The following is a 23,988-nucleotide window of genomic DNA, read 5'->3' as shown; positions in this document are numbered from 1 at the left end:
CCATAATTATTCAAATCCAGAGGGAGGGAGGGAGATTAGGATTAATCCAGTTAAGAAATCCAGAATTTCACTCAATTATGTATCAAATGGAGGGGGAAAAAACCTTGAGTGTGACTAAAAGTCAAGAGTTTGGAGTGTTGTGCTTGGGAAGGATACATGATGTATGTCCTTATGTACCTCATTCTGTCTGCTGTTTATTCCTTTTTGCGCTCTTATTTTGGTATGGTTGTAATGAAGAAGTATATAACAAGCAACTTCCATGAGATATTTTAAAAAGATAACTCCAGGGCAGGGTCAGGAAGCATCTTTAACTGCCAGAGTAATAAATTACACTTTTATGAGTCAGTTTGGTGTTGGGTGGCCCTGAAACTGAATCAAATAAATAAATAATGTGTGAGTTAAAGCCAAAAGAGAACATGGCATTAGCCACATAAACACAACATGATTAAATTCTCTTTCCATCCATTCACAGACAGCAATGCACCCCATCAATGCTTGCCCATTCTCCTGTAATTTTTGCATTGTACATCTTGCACCTCCCATTCATTTAGTCATCACCCTCTATTTTCTTGGCCTCTTTTTCTCTCCTGATTAAGAAAGAGAGATCATTTCACAGATTTATTTCACAGCCAATTGTTGCCCCTAAACTCATAAAAAATATGATACATCAGTGGCCATAAACTGGAGCTAAAGATGAAGCAGGTTTGATGCACAGTTATTGATGCATGTACTGTTTAAAATTAGGCACTGTAGTTTAGTAACTCATAAATCCTCAGATTTAAGCAGAACATATTGTAGAGCAATTATATCCTTGGTATTTTCTGTTGGTTTTACCAATTGTTTCTATCTTCATCTACTAACTAGTGAATTGAGACGCTGCTGCTGCTTGCCACTGCAGCTCAAGAAACTTTTCTTTCATCCCAGCCCCTTGTATGGGCGGGGAGAGCCAGGGAGGGCGAGAACAGGACAAGTTGCTAGATTGATCTGGAAAGGAACCAGTTTAATCCCAACTATCAGGAAAAGGCAGCTGCCAGCAAGCCAAAGCCAACCTTCTCTGATCAGAGTGGAGAAGCAGGAGGAGGAAGAGGATACCTTTCTCATCTGGAGGAGAGACATCACCACCACCCCCAGATGCCCTCCACTGGAGAAGCCACCAAGACAAGAGCATCATCACAAGGAAAAGGCATGAGGTTGGTCTCTGTTTACTGTAGCCTTGCAGGTACAGAGAGCGCAGGGGGAGAGAGAGGAAAGATCTTTGGGAGGTGATCAAGGACAAGTGAGATGCATGCAAGAAGGAAGAGAGAAGGATGCCAATGATTTTCCAGTAGACTATTAAATCATTCCATCGTTTCAAATTTTATGTAGCTGAACAGGATTTCTAGGCAAATAGAGAGAGAGTGTGTGTGTCATGACAGGTAGATTGATCAGATAGGGATTTTTGCCTTGGATCCAGGCTTTAAAGCCACCCCAGAGCCAACTTTGTACGATCATCCCTGATGGAATGAGCCCATTGTTCCCTCTCGTGAAGGGAATATTTTGTTTTTAGGAATTGTGTGCTGTGATGCTGAAGTAGTGAACTGCCAGTAGCCACCCTCTCTCATTTCCAGATCAAACCTTTCCTCGCTTCCATGCAATTATGGTATGTAGCACATTCAAGAACAGAATGTCTCTTTATTCCCCCCCGCTGCCACGATTCCTGTATCGCATTGTTTGTCCAGCCGCTCCTTTTGTGGTTTACCTTGTGCCTTGTATCTCCTGAGATTTAATTACTGGGTTTAAAAAAAAATCAGTGCTTTTTCGCATGCCACGATGATGAACTGTCAACAGTGCAATGGTTTTTTTAAAAAAAAACATGGAAAAGTCATAGCAGTCTGGTTTTGATTTATTCTTAGAACAAGATAGAGATGACACTCAAAGCGGATACATTAAAACTCCAATGACAGTAAAAAGCATCTTTGGAGAGGCTGATCCACAAAGGAGAGTTGGGGGTGGGTAAATTTTCCTTTGCTTGCTGTCCCACTGTTCCCCACTTGCTTTGTCTTCTGCCAGGAATTCTCTCTTTTGGCTTGCCTGAAAATCAAAGATGCTGAGTTTGTGTATATATCTGGGGAAGAGGTTCTAAGTGCAGCATCACGAGAGCTGAGGGTTAAGAGGTGATGAGCTGTCTCAACATTGTCTTCTTTTCTGGACTGGGCAGAAAAAGGAGTTTTAAATGCCAGAATCCAGCCAAGGGATTGGTGATGGAGAGAGAGGGGAGGGGAGAAAACCCCATGAGGCAGGGAGCTGATAATACAGATTCATAATAAAAAGTGGTGCGTTGCAGAAGAACATTTTTGGCACAGCCCATTGACCAACTCTAGTAGATTAACTTTTTCTGGAAACAGACAATAGGATAGTCCCTTCTTTGCTAGCACTGGGCTTAAGTTAACTTTCAACACAATGGCAAGTTATTTAAATTACGCTTTTACATTTTGGCAGGTGTTTTAGGGAAAACCCTCCTGTGGGTTTCTTCCTGTTTTAAAAAAAAAATGGACTCAGAGGAAGAGGAATAAAAAACCCTTTGTCAGCTTCCGACTTTCTGCTTTGGCTGCCATAAGAAACGGGGGAGGGAAGAGCGTGGGAGAGGGAAGCAAGCTGGTGGATTTTGAAGAAACGAAACCTAATCACCAAAGTGGCTATCGGGTCAACCGTCATCGTGTTCCTGATTGATGACGATGCCAGACGTGCTTCCACCTGACCTCTGGGAGACCTTTGGATTGGGTGATTGATGATGGACAGTGGGAGGGGATGCTTTCTATATGCAACTTTCGCACCTATTGCTTTAGTTTCAGTTTTTCCTTGGTTGCGTTCATTTCATATTCCAGTAAAAGTACATTACTCTATAAAATATGGAGTTTGGCTCATTCTTTCCTGGACTTTGAAGGAAGTACACCTGACATTAAGCTGAAACTCACTCCAGTCATCCCGGATAACCACCGAGGGGATTGTGATCCAGATCATGTCAGATCAGGAAGCTGAAGAAGCACAAATGGGAGCATCGGGCTCTATGATGCCTTCATTTCAAACAGAGGAAGAAACTGCCGAATGGTTGAGAAAACTCCGGCTCAGAGAGGAGACTGAGAAAACCAGATGGTCGAAAGGAGTAGGAAGGCTGCCGCACTGGGGAGGGACACCCCCCCCAGGGAGTAACCAGTTCCAGACCACATAAGAGAGAGGCGGTGTGGCTGCAAGAACAAAAGGAAAAACTCATGCTCGGGTTTTCCATCTAAATTCCTATGGGTCGGCCTAGGTAAGAGGACGGCTGCCCTGGAAACTTCCGGGGTCGAATGACACGCACCTCCTTTGCCATTGCCGTGAGAGGACAATGGAGCTTGGTGGCTTGACCATAGACTGGAATTTTCCCTATCTTTGTAACATCGGTGGTCCCCTACCCTTGGATTTTGTCTCCCCTGATGATTATATGTATTCGGTGTCGGAACTCCTCGTCCTGCGAGATTCTCCCCTCTCGCAGGCTTGGCCCTCCACATTACCGAGGGCCTATCTCGATGACGGACTTTGGAGTCCGGAGAGATGGCATGGAACAAGGAAGAATTTGTGGGGTTTTCTAGGGAAATTTTTTAAGATCTTAAGGGGTTCTGGGAGGGGGGTTTGTAATAATCTTTTTAGAGAAATTGGGAAGACGACTATGGGGGATGGGGGGGAAATTCACCAGGGTCAGAGCCGAGCCCGGCACAGGATAACGATCCGGGGGGTGCTGGACGAGGGATTGGGAAAGGGATGGGGGACGATACCTATGAGGGTTGTACCATCAGTACAGTAGATGGGAGGGGCAGATATGGCAGGAGCAGGGGACCATATCATGTGTTGGGGGCTCGCACTTGCTGTCTGAGAGCAATTGCTTGCCCCGGTCCCCAAGGCTCCACTCGGATACCAGGTGGCTTAGATACTCAGGATCTGGGCCTTCGGCTGATGCTATGCAACGCCAGGTCCGTGATTAACAAGGCCCCCCTCATTCACGATCTTATACAAGAGGGAGGAGCGGACCTGGTGGGTATTATGGAGACCTGGCTGGGCCCGGAGGGTGGTGTCCCTCTGGTTGAAATGTGCCCACCAGGCTTCAGGGCATTCCATCAGCCGAGGGCCCAGGGGAGGGGCGGGGGGGGTGGCGGTTATTATTAACGAGGATCTGGGTCCGAGGGAGACCGCTGTGCCTCAGATAGCCGGATGTGAGTCCCTCCTTGTGAGGTGGGGTTGTGGGGTTCAGATGGGCTTGTTGCCCTATGTACCTGGCTCCCTGCCGCGTGGCAACAGCCCTACCTGAGCTACTCGACGTGATAGCCAAGGTGGCAGTAGATACACCCAGGCTTTTAGTCATGGGTGATTTCAACTTGCCATCCGTTGGTGAAACGTCTGAGGTGGCTCGGGAGTTCATGGTTTCCATGACGGCCATGGACCTGACCCAGTTAGTTCATGGCCCTACTCACAGGGGAGGTCACACTCTGGACTTGATTTTTGTCTCTGGCCCGTGGTTGAGTGGTCTTGTTATAGGGGATATAGACATGGAACCCTTGTCATGGACTGACCACTCACACCTTCGCCTGGATCTTCGAACCGCTGCCCCCCGCCGCAGGGAGGCTGACCCAATTAGATGGATCCGCCCCAGGCGCCTGATGGATCCTGATAAGATTCCAGATGGAGCTTGGGCCATTTCCTGAGGATCTAGCACACGACTCGGCCGAGGAACTGGTAGCCGCCTGGGATCGGGCAGCTGGTGGGGTCCTGGACCGAGTCGTGCCTTTGCGGCCTCTGACTCGGTGCCGATCCCGGGTGGCTTCTTGGTTTACTGAGGAGCTGAGGGAAATGAAGCGCCGGAAGACGCCTGGAGAGCGATTGGAGGGCCAGTCTCGCTGATTCTGATCGAACACTGGTAAGGTCGCATATTAAGGCCTACCTAGTGGCGATAAAGACGGCAAAGTTTAATTACTTTTCCGCCTCTATTGCTTCATCAGGGAATTGTCCGGCCGCCCTGTTTAGGGTGACCCGCTCCCTGCTCCATCCGGGAGTGTGGGAGGATCCCTTGGAAGGCAGGGCGGAGGATTTCGAACAATACCTGTATGACAAAATCGCTCAGATTCGGGGGGATTTGGACTCTGACTGGGTAGATCAGGGCAGGGTGACGAGCAATAGTCTTGAGAATGTTATCTGGGAGGAGTTTGATGCTGTGACTCCCGATGATGTGGACAGGATTTTGGGGAGACTTAGTGCGGCCACATGTTTACTGGACCCGTGTCCCTCCTGGTTGGTACTGGCTTCCTGGGAGGTTACACGAGGCTGGCTCCAGGGTGTTATTAACGCTTCGTTGAGTGAGGGTCACTTCCCTGCTGCCTTGAAAGAAGCGGTGGTAAGGCCTCTCCTCAAGAAGCTGTCCCTGGATCCGGCAATATTGGCTAACTATCATCCTGTCTCCAACCTTCGCTTTATGGCGAAGGTTGTTGAGAGTGTGGTCGCACGACAGTTTCCACAATTCCTGGAGGAAACATCCTATCTAGATCCGTTCCAGTTGTGTTTCAGGTCTGGGCACAGCACGGAAACGGCATTGGTCGTGTTGGTTGATGATCTCTGGAGGGCTCGGGACAGGGGTTGATCTAACAGGTTCTGGTCCTGTTAGATCTCTCAGCGGCTTTTGATACCATCGACCATGGTATCATGCTGCACCAGCTGGAAGAGTTGGGGATGGGAGGCACCGTGTTGCGGTGGTTCTCCTCCTTTCTCTCCGACCAGTCGCAGTTTGTGTTGGCAGGGGGGCAGAGGTCGACCTCGAGGCCTCTCATTTGTGGAGTGCCGCAGGGATCGGTCCTCTCGCCCCTTCTGTTCAACATTTATGTGAAGCCGCTGGGCGAGATCATCCATGGCTTTGGGGTGAGATACCACCAGTACGCTGATGACACCCAGCTGTACATCTCCACCCCAGGCCACCCCAACGATGCCCTTGAAGTGATGTCCCACTGCCTGGAGGCTGTGCGGATCTGGATGGGGAGGAACAGGCTCAAACTCAACTCTTCCAAGACTGAGTGGCTGTGGCTCCCGGCATCCCGATATAGTCAGTTGACTCCATCACTGACTATTGGGGGCGAGTCTTTGGCCCCCACAGAAAGGGCTCGCAATCTGGGAGTCCTCCTGGATATGCAGCTGTCCTTGGAGGAACATCTGACAGCTGTAACCAGGGGACCTTTTGTCAGGTTCGCCTGATTCGCCAGTTGTGGCCCTTTCTTGATCGGGATTCCCTGTGCACAGTCACTCACGCCCTCGTCACCTCTCACCTTGACTACTGCAATGCTCTCTACATGGGGCTCCCCTTGAAGAGCACCCGGAGGCTCCAACTGGTCCAGAACGCAGCAGCACAGGTAGTGACGGGAGCAGCATGGCGCTCCCATGTAACACCACTCCTGCGCAAGCTGCACTGGCTCCCGGTGGTCTTCCGGGTGCGCTTCAAGGTGTTGGTTATCACCTTTAAAGCACTCCATGACATAGGGCCTAGCTATCTTTGAGACCGCCTGCTGCTTCCGACAACCTCCCATCGACCCGTGCGCTCCCACAGCTTTCCTTTGGTTGCGTTCATTTCATCTTCCAGTAAAAGTACATTACTCTATAAAATATGGAGTTTGGCTCATTCTTTCCTGGACTTTGAAAGAAGCACACCTAACACCCTTTTTCATTTCTGGAAATTCGGCTGTAAGCTTCCACAGATGTCAAAAGGTCATCATCAATACTATTGTGCTAGCATTCTCCAATACTATAGTATTAATAGTTATCTAGTAAATAGTTAATACTATCAATCCTATAGTACTATTCAATGCTAGATGAACCTCTTGACTGAGATGGTCTATAACTTTAAGGGATACATATTTTAACTCAGAACTTGGGAACAGTTGTCTTTATCCTAGACGTTTGGAGGCTATGATTAGCTGGGAAGAAGAAGAAGACAGACAGAGTGAGTGAGTACTGGTATTATATGGAATTTGCCTATCTAGAGTGATATGTTTCAGTCACTTTAAAAGTCTTGCCCTAATTCTGTGTCTATCCTAGCTTCTGGTGGAAAGTGTCTTTTGCCATTTCAGTTCACTGGAAAGCTTGTCTATTTTCGGTCTACATCAGGAGCTTGCCATGCTGATAAATACTTTTAAGCTCCAGCTTGAATACCGCACTATTCTTTTCATGGGGATGCATGCAGCAAAACAAGGGACGCTGTTACCTTTGCACTGAAGTGGTACCTATTTATCTACTTGCATTTACATGCTTTCAAACTGCTAGATTGGCGGAAACTGAGATAAGTGATAGGAGCTCACTTGGGGGGAGGGGGTTGGGTTCAAACTGCTGGAGTATAGACCTTCTCCAGAGTCTTTTAAGCCACTGAGCCACCACACCTGTTTTGTATGATGTAGGAGTCCTGCAATTTGAGACTAGGGGGAAAAAAAGCTAAGGGAGCCTTCCTTTAGCAATAAATATAAGCAACATAATTACCAGGGGCAGAAGGAGGATCTTACACACAAGATGTCTCATCCTGTGTATTCTGGTAAAGCATTCCAACACTTTTGGAATGGCCCAATTGCCCCAAAGCAACTCATAATGTACAATTCATCTGCAGCTTTGAAGATCTGTCAGGTATGCCTCCTTGCAGTACTCAAGAAAGAAAAACCCCGACTCCATTTTCATAGAGAAAGGTACTTTTACTGAGTATGAACTGAATGCAACCAAAGAAAAGCAAGGTCTTAGGCAATAGGCACAAAAATCACATATAGAAAGCATCCTTAAAACCCTCCCCCCAATGGTCCAGTCAGGATTATCCAATCCACATCCCCCCAAGGGATCATGTGGGGTGCAGCTTCTGATGGCTCCATCCTTCTGGTATGCCAGGACGGTTGACCTTGACTGGTGATCAGCACACCTCCCAGCTGCAGAGAAACGCTGAGGAAAACTTTCTCCAATTCACTCCACCAGCTCACTTCCCCCCTCCCAACTATCCAGACAGCTCCCCCCTCCCCCCCTTTCAATGGCAGCCGTAGCAAGCAAGCAATAGAAAAGCGGAGGCTGACAATCTCTAACTTTAGAGAAGTAATAAACAAGAGTTTGCATTGTATTTTAAAGGCTGAACGGGCATGTTAATCCTACTTAGCTTGTGTGTGATATAGAACTCCAGCCAATTCTATTAGTTTATTATGATTGAATTGTCTTGACTCAGAAAATGAGTTTATTCAGTAGCCAGTTGAAACATGTTTATAAGCTAAAGGTTTACAATATCTAAGAGGATCCTAGCCAAGATTCCTAGCTCTGACTTCCCCACAATCTAAGATTCAAACTGAATGTTTAATTTGGAGGAAAAAGCACTTTCTTTAAAACATTCCTAACAGTCAAAAAAGAAGACAATAGCTATTACAAGAAAATCTGAGTAAAGTAAGCACAGTGTGAATAGAAGGCACAAAGATCTTAGCAACCTTTTGTTTTTGTGAAATATCTAATTTAAAATTCTCCTGTATTCAATCAAAGATTATTCTCAATTGTATTTGAATCAGAAAATCTCTTAACTTCCTTGAATGGTGCAGTGAGCCAAGATGTTTTCATAAACCCTCCTCATGAGCAAGTGGGAATTCATTCAGCCCATCCCTCAAACTATCTCTTGCCCCTTTCACATAAATGATATAAATCAGTATGAGTGCTGGAATTTGTGCTATAATGGACATTCCCTCCCTCACAACTTGTCTTTCCAATCAAGTTATCATATAATGAGTATATTAGTACCCATAAACATGTATAACACAACACTGACATACATCTTAACACATTCAAATAAATGGCTGTTTCTAGGGCAGTATTTCTATTCCAGTTTGATGACAACCTATGATTTCTTCACTGAAACATAGAAAACAGGTAGGGAACATCATGAGTCGATCAGTGCTCATAGATAAAAGATAGGATATACAATCACTACTCAGTTAGCAATTACCTTGGTTAGTGACCATTTGCATATACAACAGTAATAACTGGTAACAAAAATTCATTTTCTGACCAAATGCACACACATATGATCAAATTTCTTGTGCCTAAGAACAATGCACACTGGAGTGAAAGTAACACTACCCTAATTGCATAAAACTTCATCTGAATAAGAAGGCAGCAACCAGTAATTTTCACAGCATCTCTCTCTCTCCTTCTAATGCAGACCTATTTAGAAACTATTTCCCTTAATGACAAAGTTTCTGGAACAATGTTGTTGCTAAAGGAGAGGAGGTAAAATGCAGTATTATATAAATGATGGTGAATGATGGTAATGATGGTGAAAAGTAACCTACTAATAATTTTACAGACAGGTGCTTTTCTCAACTAGACTTATTATAGCTCATTGCTGAGGTGGCTGAGGTAAAGGGTGAAAGACAGAGAAAATAATTCTTGCAGACAAGCAACCTGAATACTGGAGACTCCTAACGCATGGGAATTGTCAGTTACCTTGACCACCAGGTGACCGGTTTCATCTTTTGAGGGAATCATCAATCGCAGGTAACCAGATGTTATTCTACCAGGAACTGATCTCCTGGACCTTTCCATGACAATTCATTACCTTTAGGAGCCATCTAGATCCTGGTACTCGGTGACTGCAAGAAGGGGTATATAACAGCTCTCTGCTCTGAGACCTTCAATCTTGGCAGCCACATGGTATTTGAAGACAATTATTATGATCTTTTATATTAAGCCAGTTCCAATGCCAGTCATCTAGTAAAAGTAGGAAGGATATGTAGGAAGGTTTATAATTTTACTAGGTTGCTTACTTTTCTCATTGCTCCTGAGAACTAGAGCTTAGATGATGTGGGAACTGGCCCCAGCCACTTTTCTCCTGTGAAGAAAATCAATACCAAACAAAAAAATCAAATTCAGAAAATAGGTTCAACCACAAATGAGGATAAATTTAATTACATCTCCTCCTACACTTCAAACTTTCAGATCTGAAACAATTGCCCTCATCTGACTAAAGTATTCTAACCCTGTCCCAAGGGCCATTTAGCAAACACTTGTGGCAATACTGAAATGTATTTAAAATGTTTTGAGCTTGAAATATTTCACACACCTCTAATTATTAGTACAAAAACATTATTGCGTTTGCTTTATTACCTCACAAGATCCAGTTTGACTCAATACTCCAGGCTGTCCAACTGTATTCAAGACTTGAGTCCAAAGTATGATTTGTACCTACTCTACTCTAACCCTAAAATACAGTATGAAGAAACAAAGATAGATGATCCTCTAATTATCTGAGAAATATTTATTGTGCAGCCCAAAATACTGCACTGTATACCAGACCCCAGAACTTTTATCAAAGGTCCTGAAAACTCTTCCAGAATTGAAAGAAATAGTTTGCAGCACATTTTACTACTTCTGTTATCCTCTCATATTTGATTTGTGGCATGACAGAAAGACATCCAAATGTAAAAGTGTAAAACATATACAAATCCCATTTATGCAGATCAACGTCTGGAATACTCCGGTGTGCTGGTTATATAAAAAGGTTATGATTCAGTTCAATTCAGAACACAATTGCAGGGATTCTTCCCATCTTATAAAGACACCCTCCCAAAGAGCCTGTTTTCAGTTCAGAAGTCAGTCTAATCCAGTCCACATCGCCAGGTATTACATTTATTCAATGCATAACTGCCTACAAGCCACTATTTGAGGAATCTCAGTCCAGAGTAGTGCTTGCTCACTTACTGAGTGCTTCTGTTTCAGTAATAAATCAATGAGGCTTAGATCCATATTAATGGTTATACTGAGTCTGTTTGATATTCTCAGCTGGAAAATTTTGTGATGAAATTGAAATGCATTGGCCAGAGGATGTTTCTAGCCACTATGTTACAGCAGCTTTCTTCTAGTATCTCCAAAGCATTACTTGCTGACTAGTTGAAACTCTGGGTGATCTCACCCAATTTTAGACTGCTTTTGACAACTCAAAACTCTTCAGTTTCAAACAGTACTTCCAGATTAAAATGCACAGGAGGATAACCTTAACATTTTCACTTTAAAAAACCCTACTAGGTCAATCAAATTATAAAAAAACCAAAAAAAATGTTTCCCCTCTAAAAGAAGTTGGCAGTTTAGCAAAGAAATTGCTCTGTGCTGTATCTGTTCCAGGTTTTTCCCAATGAGTTTCATTCAGACTCCTTTGCTCTCTTACTTCTGCTATCTAAAGTAATTCCGAAAACCTAAAAGGAACTTGGATAAAAGCATCAATAGTCAGGAAAAAACTTCTTTCTTCCTCTTTCATGAGCTTTAGAACAAAAGTAGGATTATACAAAGGGTAAGTTACACCCTACTTACACAATGTTTAAATTATGAGGATATTTGACATCTCTTTATAAATTCTTAAGACATATTTCTCTCCTTTTTCTTTCTAGTACTCAGTAAACACAACACTTATATAGGCCTCCTAAGGCAGCAGTTCCCAACCTTTCCATCTTGGTGGCCTGGCCCAGCATGGGGTGGGCGTGAGTGGCAGGCGCATGTGCACGCAGAGTTCCGTTGATGTGAGCGCCAGGTGCACACACTTCACTTGCACAAATGTAAAGCGTGTAAAGCTCCACTTGCAAAAGCGGAAAGTGCTTGTACACAAAGCTTCATTTGCATGAATGGAGCTTCACATGCAAGCACCCTCCACTTGTGCAAGTGGAGCTTCGCACACAAGTACAAGCGTCCTCTACTCAAGTGCCCATTGCTCATGTGAGTGGAGCTTCGCACACGTGAACGCTAGCCCATTGCTTGTGTGGCCCAGTTTAAAACAGGCCATGACCCGGGGATTTGGGGACCCCTGTTTAAGGTCCTCAGAGATAGAGTAGGGTAATAGCAAGCTGTTTGAAGCAACAGGGAACCCAGCTGGATGATGTCAACTTGAGTGTTTTGAGAAAGCTAAATGGATTTTGGGGGCAACACTGTAACATAAAACAAAAACAAAAGCCAGAAGATAAAGGCAAACAACTTCCATATTGTTAAATGATAATAGCAGCAAAATATTTCCCCCCAAACCCAAGACATTCAAGATTTTCCTTTTTTTCATTTTTTATGGAAGTTACAAGCAAACAAAATCATCTTTTGTAATGTTTGGTCCATGATGGAACCTAAAGAAAATAATTCACAACAAAAATATTCATAACACTCACCCAAAACATTTCCTAGTAGTTCTACACGATCTGAACCAAAGAAAAGCTGGGGTTGTCCGTCAGTCTGGATAACAAAACATGGCACTCCAAATGCCTATTTGGGAAAACCCAGCATAAGATATAAGTAGAAAATTCTGCTTCATCTAACTAGTTCAGGGTAACAGATGAAAACCAGAAGAGTTGCAATGTGTCAATTAGCTTCTGTATTAGGTGGCTGCACGTTTAATCTCCATTTCCCAAGGACGGTTTTTAAAGTTTAAAAAACGCACATTATTGCTTCCCCCCGCCCCCCAATCCAAGAACTGGGAAATGGGTCCAATTCACCTGTGCCACCACACCAATGCTATTTTGTAGGGAAATATGTTCAAATACCATCAAAAGTCACCTGCTTGCCTGGATAAGTAGAAAACAGATCAAAAGCCATAAAAGGAAAGATAGATCAATTGCCACACTTGCAAAATCTCCCAACTTTAGGAAGTCTTTGCCTTTTTTGTCAACTTTTTGAGTGTTCTGAATATCACTGTTTTTCACAGTTCTGCCAGCCATCCAACTATCTATACTTCGGTAGGTGCTGGTGCATTTTATCTTAAACTATAAACCTTAAGTGAGATTAAGAAGCACATGTATGGTTGCTCCTAAGCAAACCCTACTTATCTCCCATTGGCTATAATGTGGATTATTCTCACTGCTTTTCACTGCAGCAATGTTGGCACACAAGTATGCATCAGTCCTCATAAACAGATCTTACGCATTATTACACATCAATTCAAACTGATCTATATGTGGAATAGTTTTATAAAATAGCTCACTAGATGGAAGTAATAGGCAGTTACCTTGCTGCTCTGCTACATTATATTGTTATAAGGCTGCCCATCTGCCCTGCTCTTCATGAATTTGACAGCAATATTTCAAGGCTAGCTATGGATAATAATTACAAATATGCAGGAAAAACAAGCCAGAGGGTTTTGAGGGGATACAGGTCTTCTAAGGTGACTTCATTAGCCAACAAAGTTGCTCATCAGAGCATTAAAGAATTCAGCTTCCCAAGACCCTACATCTTTTTGAAAGCAGACTGTGACTGGAAGATATATTTCATAAAATATTGGCCCCTTACCCCAAACTTCAGGACTTCGTCCGTTGTCTCTTTCAGGCGATTCTTCACCTCAGATGAGGTGCTCATTTTCAGAAGCTCCTGGCTTTTGTCTGAGGACAACCCTGCTTTCTCTGCAGCCTGAGGGGGTGGGAAAACCAAATATCCTAGAAGATGCAGCCAAGTTTATTTATTTATTTATACTACATATTTCTTAACTGCCAATCTCCCAGGGACTCTGGGCAGTGTAAAGTTGACTGGATAAAACCTCAGGCAGCTTTTCATGTTGAGAGACACATATACCACCTGAGATACCATGACCCTGTCTTATATTTTTTTGAACCCTGAAATAAGTGCTTGGCCTTATTGCCATGAGTTCAAAAGCCTGATTGGACTTATTATCAGGGGATGTCTTGTTTTGGGGGAAACAGGATATTATAAAGGAAAGAAACGGTTTGCAAAAATACCTAATACTGACACTTAACTGAACTGGAAACAAAATGGCCAGGAGCATACTAAACTGTGGCCCAACTCCAATTCTTCAACACCTTCTTTTTTGTTTGCTGGTACTGATTTAACTTCTATTCTTAGATACTAAAATACTTAAATTCTCTTTAGACAATGGATTCTCTTTTTTCACATAAGACTTCTTTTTTTACTCCAACAGTAAGACGATAACCTACAGCAGTCCACAATCACAAGGAGTCTGGTAGCACCTTCTCTGAGCAGCAAATGTTATGAAAGGGTCTCAGCTTTTGTGAGCTGCAATTCATGATGAAGTATGATGAAATAACCTATTGCGTATGGAAGTTTATGCCCTTTCTTAAACTTTATTAGTTATAAAATTACTACCAGATTTCTTCTGGATTATTATTATTAGTCTCTCTGGTAAAATTTTCCTTCTCTCTCTGGGATTTCCAGAGTCTTAGGCTGAAATTTTTCTGCCTAAAGATTCTAGGAATGAATAAATCAACTGCAGAGTATTTACTGACTTTTTTTTTTTTGCTTTAATTTATATCCGCCCTTCTCCGGAGACTCAGGGCGGCTTACAATGCGTTAAGCAATAGCCTTCATACTTTTGTATATTTATACAAAGTCAGCTTATTGCCCCCACAATCTGGGTCCTCATTTCACCTACTTTTGAAAGGATGGAAGGCTGAGTCAACATTGAGCCTGATGAGATTTGAACTTGCAGTAATTGCAAGCACCAGATGTTAATAACAGTGCTTTAGTCCACTGTACTACAGGCTCTTTGAGATAATATTTCATATAAATTAAGTAGCATACAATTCTTTTAAAAACTAAACTACAGATTATATGGGCTTTAATAGTCTAAGTCCTAGGAAAACTGCATTTCCATGCATCACACCCAGTGATCACACTACTGACAAACTTATTTTCTCCCAATTTGCTAATTTTAAAAGAATAAAAGATGTCTACATCCTTCAAAGAATTCATGACTGAGGTTGAGAACAAAGCCACACAAGTCCCCTTCTGCATGGATAGTGCTACAAGAGTTCCACACTTAAGTCAGCAGGCATCTAAACACTCTCCAATTTAAATTTATTTCAGAATTATCCAGCCAGAAGCACAGACCAGCCCTTTTGCATCTAAACACCCTGAAGGAGAAGAGCAAGAGAAGAACATGAAGAGAAGCAGAAACTTACTGCCAATATACTTTCTGGTTGAACTATGTCTTCATCCTGGAAAAACAAAAAATATGGCAACTGATTAATAAAGCTTGTGGATAAGATGGGCCAGGGAAATAGTGAGGGTAAGAAAACGAAACTAAACAAAAACTATGAAGGACAACAATGGCCTTTGTCTAAATCAAACTGGACAAATAGGTCCAATTTCCCTAATTTAATGTACCTGGGGAATAGGGAGAGAATGAAGAGGAAAATAAGATATAGCTGAAATTCCAGGCTACCCTATTCATTTAATTGGGTCTTAAAGAATATTTAAATTTCTAAGTTGGTTTCAATATGTACAATTACAAGCCAGATGGAGAAAAGACCAGAAAACTGGTGTTATACAAAGTGATGAAAATTTAATTAAACAAATTAGAGACCAAAGCCCAATGCACATAAAAAGATTGTATAATATATTGATAGAGATGGACTCGGAAACAGAGTTAGTTAAGGACTGTATGATAAAATGGGCGCAGAACTTTGAACAGCCAATAATGATGGAAACTTGGGAAAAAATATGGGTGACAAATGTGAAATTTACTAAAGCGCAAAATTTAAGGGAGAACTTTTATAAAATGTTTTATAGATGGCATCTAGACCCAAAAAAGTTATCTCGTATGTAACCGAATGTACAACCAAAATGTTGGAGATGTAATTGTGAGGATGCCACTTATTTTCACATTTGGTGGACATGTAAAAAGGTTAAAGCGTTTTGGATAAAAATTTGGTGGATTTTACAAAATATTCTTAAAAAGAGGTTGAAATTTACACCACAGCTGTTTCTGCTGGGTATAGTTACGGATTGTACAGTTATAGAGACTAAATTGATTTTGAATTTAATAACTGCAGCAAGACTGTTGGTGGCACAATATTGGAAGAAGCAAGATTTACCTACAATCCAAGAGTGGACAATGAAAGTTACAAACCTAGCGGAAATGGCAAAAATTTCGGCGTACTTGAAGGATCATTCAAATGAAAGATATTTAAGAGACTGGAGAAGATGGATAGATTATATTCAAAACAAGTACCGGAATAAGAAATTGCAGATAGGTTATGAATGACTATATAGATATTTGGTGTGTCTTTAAGTAATCAAGTTAGGCGGGTAATTAGGGAATTGAAGGAACAAGAGATGTGGAATGTTATAATTATTTAGACTAGGATTGATCATGATTGTTGAAGGTTATACCCTGTAATTTGTTCTGGGAAGAGGAGGGGGGGAGGGGGGAGGCTGGGGTAGGGAAGTGGGGGGTGGAAATATGTAAACTTTTTGTAAAACTTTTTAATAAAAAAAAAAAGTAAATAACAAAAAAGAATATTTAAATTTCTGTAGGCCCCCATGTATTCTGTATTTCACTTAGTTGACTGACATGCATGCATGTCTCATTAAGATGATTTCAACTTTCTTGCCTAAGTGATCATCTGAAAGGATAGAGAAATGCCAAGAAAGATGCATATGTGTGGAGAACCTCAATACTTACCCTGGACCAAATGCGCATCCAGAATTCTCTAGAAACAGGCTCCAGAAACTGAGGTTCTGCTATATCCACAGCAGTGATGAAACGCATGGCAGGCAGACTTCCTGTGAACAATAGAGACAAAGGTGCACTAGAAAAGCTGTATAAATGCTATAGGGGGGACAAACATACCCTTAATTTTAAAAGGACATATTTGACTTCCTGATGTCCTCCATATGGGCGGAAACCATCATTTCCAAAATGCCTAACTGGCACCAATTTGGAGAAAACAATCTCTTTCATTACCTTTCACTATCACAGAGTTTACGAAATCCTTCGGGAAATTCACTGGCACTTGGCAATACTTTGCCATTCGACTGACATCCTTTGGTATATACTCTCCTTTCTTGGAAAGCATTGCTGGAGGCTGGTTCCCTGTTGCAAAAGATTGCAATTCACAAAATATAATTTCAATAGTAAACCTTTAATTTTGTGTTTGTGTTTTATTTCTGTATTTATTACCATGGAGAGAAGAAATTATTTATTTTGTTTGGGTTTTTTTACTTTAAGAAATTCAACCAAAATTAGTTGTTACTGAACAGCCAAGTACACAGTTAACTGCGAACAAATCATACTAGACAGTGGCAATTCCCAACAGGATTGAGCATCAGCTGAGACCTTGCTCTCAACCCAGCAAAGCCTTTAAATAGGAAAATAATCCAGCTGCACTCATTTCTAATTACCTTTGGAAATTATCAATTTAATGATCTCATGGACAACAGAGACATTCAAAAATGACAAGTTTAATTTGACACCTGGTGTTCTACTTTTTTTTCTCTTTGATATAAGGATTTTTAAATAGAGATTTTAAGAGTTTAAAAGCAATATATTGACAAAAAGGAAAAAGGATTAGGAAAGTTAGAAACAGAATAGGAAACCAGCGGAATCAATCAATAAATTTTCCAAATAAATAAATAAATTTGAAACATTTGCACAATTTGGAAAAAAAGTATACAATTAAATAATACACCAGTGAGAACAGAATTAAATCTATATTAGGAACGGAGATTCTTTGAATGTTGCAAATGAACACTAGAGGGGACTAAAGAACCACACATAAAGAAAAAAACGGAAAGTGCATTTATCAATGTTTAAATGGTTTAAAATGGCCAATCCAGTATAAATTTTGAATTACTTGAAGAGTTCTTTAAAAATGGACCAAAATATTAATAAGACTGATTGAAAGTCAGCAAACGGGCCGTTTCCAGCCTCTGGAGGGCTTCGGGGGGTGGGGAAGGCCATTTTTGCCCTCTCCAGGCTCCTAGAAAGGCTCTGGAACCTGGGGAGGCCTTCCCAACCCCCCTAGAGGCCCTCCGGAGGCCAGAAACAGCTTGTTTCCTGACTTCCGGTGGGCCCAGAAGGCCAGAAAATCAGCTGGCACGCCGGAGCTGAGCTCATGTGCCCACCAATATGGCTCCGCATGCCATACGTTCACCATCACCGATCTAGAGTTTTGCAACTCTATGCAACTCTATAGTTGCTACAGGAGTATGTCTAATCTTCATCTAAGGTCAGTTAAACAATCAAATACTTACTTACCAGTTGCCTTCATTATCCCTGCAAACAAAACTGGCCGCAAATGCAGATCTAGATTCCAGATGGTACGGTACCTGCAAATAATCTACAGAGATTACAGGGATTATTAATATTATTACAGATGGTCTTCAATTTATGATCAATTGAACCCTAAAAGTGAGACATTTTGAGCTTTGCCGTATTTTATGACCTTTCTTGCCACAGTTTTTAAATTAATCACTGCAGTTGTTAAATTAGCAACAGGATTATTAAGTGAATGTTGACTTTTGCTTGTCAGAAGGTTGCAAAAAGTGATCACGACACCAGAACATTGCAACCATCATAAATATGAGCCAATGGCCAAGTATCTGCATTTTGATCATGTAACCATGGGGATGATCTTAATTGAGAAAAACTCTCACAAGTCACTATTTTCAGTGCCATTGTATAATTTCAAGCAATCACTAAATGAATGGATGTAAATCGAGGATTACCTGTATTGAGAACTAGAAATCGGAAAATGTAAAGCAACATCTGTAAGATTAGACGGTAAAAGAATCGGTGTGCTCCACAATAGGAAAAGAGAGCTATCACAAATATATCCATTTTTCCTTCAGGAGCATAGAGTGGCATACACGGCATTCTTTCCTCCTATTTTTCCCCACAATATTTCTGTGAAGTAGGCTGATCTGAGAAGAAGCGACTAGCCTAAGGTCACCCAGTATTTCCATAGCGTGGGGGGAGTAGAAGCTGGGCTTCCCTGCCCCTAATCCAATACTATAACCACTACACCACAATGGTTCCACATGCATCTATTTAAAGACAAGATGCCAGAAGCAAACAAGTTTATCATTTGGCATGAACCTTCATAGGCTACACTATCGTAGAAGATCATAATATGTTCACTGAAAATCAGGTGTAAGTTTATTAGGATATAAATCCAGGAAAAGTAAAGTATCACAGGAACTAAACACAAACTGTGGCTATTTTTTTTTTTAAAGCCCATCTTTATTATTTTAGTACCTGGAGGGGGGAGTCTGTCATAACTTTGATTGGTCACTAAGCAATCAGCCTTAAGTTGGGGACTATCTTTAACTGTAATTTGAAATGGGAATAAAGTACTTTGATAATTTAAGTAATACTATGCATCATAACCCACGGACATCAAACCATCCAAAATATTAAACATTCTTTGCAGGAAAAAAAAGAATGAAAAAAATCTATATTAGCAAAATAAGGAAATCAAAACATCACAGTAAACATAGCTTTCTTTTCCTAATAAACGAAGTTATCCATTTGGTTTACTTGCAAACCAGTCAGGCCCGGATTTAGATTGAAAGAGGCCCTAGGCTATTCCACTTATGAGGCCCTTTCACCAGTGGTGGGATTCAATTTTTTAACAACAGGTTCTGTGGGCGTGGCTTAGTTGGGGGTGTGGCTTGGCAATCATGTGACTGGGTGGGCGTGGCTAGCTGGTCACGTGACTGTGTAGGCGTGGGTAGCTCGTCATGTGACCGGGTGGGCGTGGCTATGTGCATAGACTTTTTTCAGAGGGCTGAAAAAAGTCATTTCTGACTGGGCCTCGCACTTTTGACCGGTCCTCACACTTATGACCATCCTCACATTTATGCCCGTGCAGCTTTCTTAACAACCATGTCACTCATTTCACAACTGCTTCTCTTCACCATGGTGACAAGATAGGGCAAAAATGTAAAATGTGAGGACAGTCGTAAGTTCGAGGACTGGTCAAAAGTGCAAGGACCAGTCAGAAATAACTTTTTCAGCCCTCTGAGTAGTCCATATGCATAAAAGGATACAGCAATAGAGAGGGATGAAGAAAGGGAAGGGAAATTAGAGTAGGAGAGAGAGGGAGGAAGAGAGGAGGAGAAGGAGAAAGGAAGAGGAAGTAGGGAGGAGAAGAAGAGGGGGAGGAAGAGAAAGTAAGAAGGAAAGAAAAGAGAGGTGGTAGGTTTGAGGAGAAAGATTGCTGTACAATAAAAAAGATGAAAGGGAAGAAAGCCAACCCCAAACAAATATAAAGATATTAAGATAAAGAATGAATTGTTAAACTTTAAAGAATAAAAGAGAACAAATATGAATAAATAACAATAATTAGAAACACACATACAAACATACAATGTATTTTCTTTGAACAGAGTATTTGGCCGGTTCACAAATTTAAACAGTGTTTAGTCATTTCAATTAAATTTACAAATTCTATATTTCCTTTTTGCCATATTTATTCCTCATCTATTTTTGTAAAAAAACCAATATTACCCTCATCCTCATCTCTAATCTTAATCAAATTCAATTTTTCCCTTCTATTCTATATTATACCCCTTCCCATTGTCATCTATTTTTATATCCATCCTCACATTGGTTAATTATGTAATATTAGTTGTTTAATATGAATTCAACATTTTAATATAAATCAATTAGTTATATAACTACCTTTTTTTGTATATTAATCAATATGAACATGAATATTCCAATTATTTCCATGCAATCCAATTTCTTACAATTAATTATATTTACCAATAATAATAAACCAAATAATTTCCCCCATATATTCCTCCAAACCACAACTTAACCATTTCTGCTTTCAACACAATATACAATTAATAGTATCTCAATTATTACAATTCCCTAGTTAAATAGAGCTTTTTTTCTTTTGTGTTTTAAAATCTCCTCTTTTTCCCTAAATTTCCTGTTGTTTGCACCTACCTTTTTTGGTGAGGAAAAAGAAATCTGCCTGCCTAATTTTCCAACGTGCAAAGCCAACAGCCTGCTTTACTTTCTCTTTCGTTTTTCAGTATAGCAGATCCGTGAGCAAAACAGCTGAGAGCAAATCAGCTGGGGGTCGGGAGCCGATCTAAGCAAGGGCTAATTAGCCTATGCTGAAGCTCCGGGGGCCAATAAAATTACAAAAAAAACACCGAACCCTTTGTTAAATTGCTGGCTCCCCCGCCCCTCGCCCACCACTATTGATTGGCAATAAATAGTGGTGCGGAGGGGCGGGGCAAGCCAGCAATTTAACAAAGGGTTCGGCTGCAGCACTGGCTCTAGGGCGGCCCTTTGAAGCCCTGCGGCAAGAATTTGAAGTTTTTTTTTCCTCTAGCCATCGGAGGCAGCAATAGATGGGGAGTGGGCAGGGTAAGCGAAGGCTGGAAGCTGCTTTCTCCATCCGGAGCCGGTGGGGAACCACGTGGCAGCCCACGTGGATCCCAGGCAGCGGAACTCAGGCTAGGGAAGGGGTGGGCAATTGTGGCTCTTTTACAACCTGTGGCCTTCAACTCCCAGAATTCCTCCAAGCTGTCTCAGGAATTCTGGAAGTTGAAGTCCACAGGTTGTAAAAGAGCCACAATTGCCCAGCCCTGGCTACGGTAGGCTGGCGCCGCGCGGGTGGGAGGCGAGGGGCGGGCGAGCCAGCAATTTAACAAAGGGCTCGGCCGAACCCCCTAGAACCCCCAGAATCCCACCACTGTGTAGGCCCCTCTTGATCTTGAGGCCCTAGGCTGAAGCCTAGTTAGCCTATAGGAAAATCCGGCCCTGAAACCAGTTCTTTCACAGCAGGAATTAATATATTTCCCAGGTAAAATTGATAAAGTTTGGAAATAATGCTTTAAGATACCCTGGTAGTGGAAGCCATATTGTATAAACATTCAAGATTGGAATACTTGTACACAGCATATAGGGACTGCAAAAATAGGGATCACCACTAGATGGCAACAAAAAGATTCTGAAACCCCTAAACATCTAGACTTGGATTCTTACAGACCAAATATATATACCAGTGATGGCTAACCTTTTTGCCATCGCGTGCCAGGAGAGGGGGGGCCGGGGGAGGGTCTTACGCCCGCACGTGCCCATGCGCATGCATGCGCAACCCCCTCCCCCCCCGCTCCTGGCACATGATGGCCTGGTAGGCCCGTTTTTCTTTCTTACCTGGCTCCAGATCCTCTCTGTGTATCTGGGAAGGGCGAAAACAGCCTTTCCCACTCCCTTGGAGGCCCTAAGGAGGCTGAAAGGGCCCATTTCCCAACTCTCGGTGGGACAGGAAGTGACATTTTTTGCTGTCCCCAGCCTCCAGAACTTCTCTAGGAGTCTCTAGGAGCCCCTCTAGGAGTCTCTGGAGGCTGGGGACAGGAAAAAATGTCACTTCCTGTCCCACCGGGAATCGGGAACTCCGTAGGGCCTCCAAGGGAGTGGGAAAGGCTGTTTTTGCCCTTCGCAGATACACAGAGAGGATCTGGAGCCAGGTAAGAAAGAAAAAAGGGCCTTCCCCACCCCGCCCCCAGGCCCTCCAGAGGCAGGAAACAGCCTGTTTCCCTACTTCTGGTGGCCCCAGAAGGCCCGAAAATCAGCTGGCCGGCGTGTGCATGCGCCCCAGAGCTGAGCTGGCGTGCCCACTAATATGGCTCCGCGTGCCACCTGTGGCACGTGTGCCATAGGTTCGCCATCACGGATATATACCATAACTGTATATAATGAATCCATATGTGATATGATCCATTTCCCACTTGACAAAAGTATTTTGAAATATTCATATATATCAGGATTTGCTTTCATCCAACTCAAGGTAACACACTCCATATTTACAAATAGTTCCAAAATCCAATAATTCAAACTGAAGTCAGGCTTATCTGACTTATTGCTACACAGCTTAGTTTAATATTTCACTCGGATTCCCAACATACCACAATCCATATACATAGTGCAGACAGGACAACTGTTGCAATGTTTTCAGCAGTCACAGAAAAGTGGGTCAAAGTTGAAACTAAGAAAGTCCTAGAAGCTTTGTTATAATTGCTGACAATTGGGGGGGGGAGTTTCCTTCTACCCCTTTCCCTTTTTTTTCTAGGCTGGAGTTATTTCCAGATGAGGATTTTTTAGTATACTGAACATTATCCAGAAGTTGCAAACTTTTGTCAAGGTCAACAGAGGCTTTTCCTACTGCTGGGGGAATCCCACAAAAGTTCAGGAGTACAAACTTATTGGAGAGAGGAACAAGACAACCAGGGATCAAAAGATGGTAACTGTTAAGAAAAATAGCTAAATGGTGAAACGAAGAATACTAAAATCATAATCATAAGTTTATTTTGTCAAGCATATATAAGATAACAGGTAAAAGTATAAACATAATTTGAATACATGAAAAGAGTTAGTAAAAAGGAATATTAGGAGAGGGACGGTAGGCACGCTGGTGCACTTATGCGCACCCCTTCCAGACCTCTTAGGAATGGGGTGAGGTCAACAACAGACAGTATCTTGGAGGCTGGCCCAGCTGACAGAAGGAGGAAGGAGGTGCACTCCTTATTGCAAGATGCAGGTAGTGTAAAGAGGTCCCGTTTGCAAAATGTCATCACCCTGCGTCTATGGAGCTTCTCAATCATCCAGGTCATGGTTGTCCCAAAAGGCAACTGGACTTCAAGAAAGGGCCGTTGCTGTCATGCATCTCCACATTAGCAAACCGCATGACTTTACGGGACTTTAAACCAAGAAAGTTCTGGTCACCTGAAGGTGCAATTCACTGTACAGGAATCAAAGCTGATTTCTTTTTGTACTGCAGATTTACTCTTCTAAGTCTTACTGCGCTTATTAAAAGCATATTTTTAAATAAACTACCATTGCTACTGTTATCCTACTCCAAATCGCACCTAATACGGCAGGAAATCGGACTGAAGCCCGACGGGTAAGGCTCCCAAACTCTGCTTGATTTGGAAGACCCAAGGTAAGAGGAGGCGGCTCTGCTTTCACACGGCTTTTGCCAGCGCTCTTACCTCAAAGCCAAGCCAGGAGTAGGGGGATACGACATCGTAGAAACACTCCACCTTCTTCTTGCTGACCTCCGAACTCCCAGGCGCTGTAGCCATGCTCCGTCGGAAAGCCACGTTAACGAGGGAAAACCTGCGCGCCCACATACTTCCAAAGCGAAGGGACGAAGGCAACATCCCCTCTTCCAAGACGCGCTTTACGTC

General features: G+C 42.4%; 1 protein-coding gene across 3 annotated transcripts; it reads right to left on the bottom strand.

Moving 5' to 3' along the window:
* Positions 1 to 1,864: 1,864 nt before the first annotated feature.
* LOC139313078 (glutathione S-transferase kappa 1-like) lies at positions 1,865 to 23,988 on the bottom strand. Of its 3 annotated transcripts, none has more exons than XM_070938439.1 (9): positions 23,791 to 23,988; positions 18,035 to 18,116; positions 16,742 to 16,870; positions 16,460 to 16,560; positions 14,955 to 14,990; positions 13,312 to 13,428; positions 12,198 to 12,291; positions 9,822 to 9,886; positions 1,865 to 2,189 (listed from the first exon to the last, which is right to left on the bottom strand). In XM_070938439.1, exons 1-8 carry the CDS (start codon positions 23,959 to 23,961, stop codon positions 9,843 to 9,845), a joined length of 774 nt encoding a protein of 257 aa, XP_070794540.1. In that variant the 5' UTR covers positions 23,962 to 23,988; the 3' UTR covers positions 1,865 to 2,189; positions 9,822 to 9,842. The 3 variants fall into 3 exon arrangements, with proteins under 3 accessions (XP_070794540.1, XP_070794541.1, XP_070794539.1); XM_070938440.1 differs by having other exon boundaries at positions 1,865 to 2,184; XM_070938438.1 differs by having other exon boundaries at positions 1,865 to 2,070; positions 23,791 to 23,986.

The sequence above is a fragment of the Pituophis catenifer genome, unplaced genomic scaffold (assembly GCF_029215685.1).
Source record: "Pituophis catenifer annectens isolate HBS135680 unplaced genomic scaffold, rPitCat1.0.hap2 SCAF_2, whole genome shotgun sequence".
NCBI lineage: Eukaryota > Metazoa > Chordata > Lepidosauria > Squamata > Colubridae > Pituophis > Pituophis catenifer.
This window is presented reverse-complemented; position numbering and strand designations above follow the sequence as displayed.

Bases quoted from the DNA above. Each gene is read 5' to 3' on its own strand.
- LOC139313078 (XM_070938439.1), bottom strand. From the start codon at position 23,961: ATGTTGCCTTCGTCCCTTCGCTTTGGAAGTATGTGGGCGCGCAGGTTT. The intron at 18,117-23,790 runs GTAAGAGCGCTG...TAATCTCTGTAG, and splicing joins ACTCCTGGCTTGGCTTTGAG to ATTATTTGCAGGTACCGTAC. The intron at 14,991-16,459 runs GTAAGTATTGAG...TTGTTTTTCCAG, and splicing joins GGATGCGCATTTGGTCCAGG to GATGAAGACATAGTTCAACC.